Here is a 1,792-nt window from a genome sequence, read left to right as displayed (position 1 = left end):
GACCAATGGTCTATACAGATCTTGAAGGAGGGTTACAAGATCCCCTTTCTAGGGAATCCTCCTTTGGTCTTAGCTCCAGTGGATTTCTCTCCCAGATACAGAAAGGAGGCAAAGAGACAAGCATCAATTACCCAAGTGTCTCTCATGTTGGAGAATGGGGCCATAGAAAGAGTACAAGACATATGTTCTCCCGGCTTTTACAACCGCCTGTTCCTGGTACCCCAGGAACTCGGGGGGATGGCGTGCAGTCCTGGACGTCAGTGCATTGAACAAATTCATCCAGAAGACGAAATTCTCAATGGAGACCTCGAAATCAGTTCTTACTGCAGTAAGGAAAGGTGACTGGATGGTGTCTTTGAACCTCCAGAACGCCAATTTTCACATCCCAATCCATCCGAGGTTCAGGCCTTATCTAATATTCGTTTTCAAGGGCGAAGTGTTTCAATTTCGAGCCCTATGTTTAGCCTCAGCACAGCCCCGGAAATAATTATGAAACTCATGCTCAACGCAGCAAAGATCCTCTACTCAAGGGGCATCAGAGCCTCCCTGTATCTCGATGATTGGCTTCTTGGAGCTCACTCATACGATCATTGCCTGAAGGATCTCCAGACAACTTTGAGACTTACAGAAGAACTGGGGCTCCTTGTCAACAAAGAAAAGTCTCTCTCGATTCCATCACAAGAGATTCTTTATTTGGGAATGAAGATTTGGCGTCAGATTTTTCGGGCTTTTACATCTCCTTTAAGGATACAACTAGCCAGTTTAAAACTCCGATCTTTGCTAAGGAAAAACATTTGTTCAACGAGGAAATTGATGAGTCTAGTAGGAACCCTCTCCTCATTAGAACAATTCGTTCCTCTAGGAAGACTGAACCTTCGGCCTCTCCAATTCCACCTCAATCACCATTGGAGCAAGGAGAAGGACCTGGAGACTATGAGCATTTCAATTACGACTACATCAAAGGCTGCCTTCGGTGGTGGGACGAACCGAACAAATTCCAAAAAGGTCTCGACTTATCTCAAAAGAACCCACACCTTGTTATGTTCCAACGCCTCAGACTCAGGGTGGGGAGCAACTCTGAACAAGTTGGAAGTTTTGGGGCTGTTTTCAGAGACTCAGAAGGACTTCCATATCAATCATAAGGAATTGTTGGCAATCTTCTTAGCACTCAGAAGTTTCGAAGGGTTAGTTATGAACAGAGTGGTACAAGTCAATGCCGACAACACGACGGCATATGCTTACATTGCCAAACAAGAGGGAACTCACTCGATATCTCTGTACGAAACTGCGAAGAATCTCCTTTTGTGGGTAAAGGAGAGGAATGTGGTCCTAATGACGAGGTTCATCTAAGGAGAGAAAACCGTATTAGCAGACAGCCTCAGCAGAAGAGGTCAAATCCTACCGACAGAGAGGACGCTCCATCTACAAGTATGCAAGAGTTTGTGGCGACTTTGGGGTTGACCATGCATAGACCTCTTCGCAACATCAAAAACAAAGAGGCTAGAGGCACATTGCTCTCCAGTACCTGATCTAGAGGCAGTCCACATAGACGTGTTTCTGTTGGATTGGACCAATCAAGACATGTACGCTTTTCCACCATACAAGATCTTGTACAAAGTGATACAGATATTCGTAGCAACTTAAAGGACCAGAATGACACTAGTGGCTCCCTTTTGGCCGTCAAGAGAATGGTTCACAGAGGTACTGGAATGGAGGATAGACACTTCAAGAAGTCTTCCATTAAGTATAGATTTACTCAAACGACCTCACTAGGAAAGATTCCATCAAAACC

The 1,792-nt window shown here is 45.0% G+C and overlaps 1 protein-coding gene across 1 annotated transcript; it reads left to right on the top strand.

Annotated features, from left to right (window-relative positions):
* The first annotated feature begins 456 nt into the window (after positions 1 to 456).
* On the top strand, positions 457 to 1,350 carry LOC137647966 (uncharacterized). The gene has a single exon (XM_068380913.1). The coding sequence runs from the start codon at positions 457 to 459 to the stop codon at positions 1,348 to 1,350; it is 894 nt and encodes a 297-aa protein (XP_068237014.1).
* Positions 1,351 to 1,792: the final 442 nt, after the last annotated feature.

Source organism: Palaemon carinicauda, chromosome 10 (assembly GCF_036898095.1).
Source record: "Palaemon carinicauda isolate YSFRI2023 chromosome 10, ASM3689809v2, whole genome shotgun sequence".
NCBI classification, from domain to species: domain Eukaryota; kingdom Metazoa; phylum Arthropoda; class Malacostraca; order Decapoda; family Palaemonidae; genus Palaemon; species Palaemon carinicauda.
This window is presented reverse-complemented; position numbering and strand designations above follow the sequence as displayed.

Excerpts from the sequence above, each read along its gene's own strand:
- LOC137647966 (XM_068380913.1), top strand. The coding sequence starts at position 457 with ATGTTTAGCCTCAGCACAGCCCCGGAAATAATTATGAAACTCATGCTC.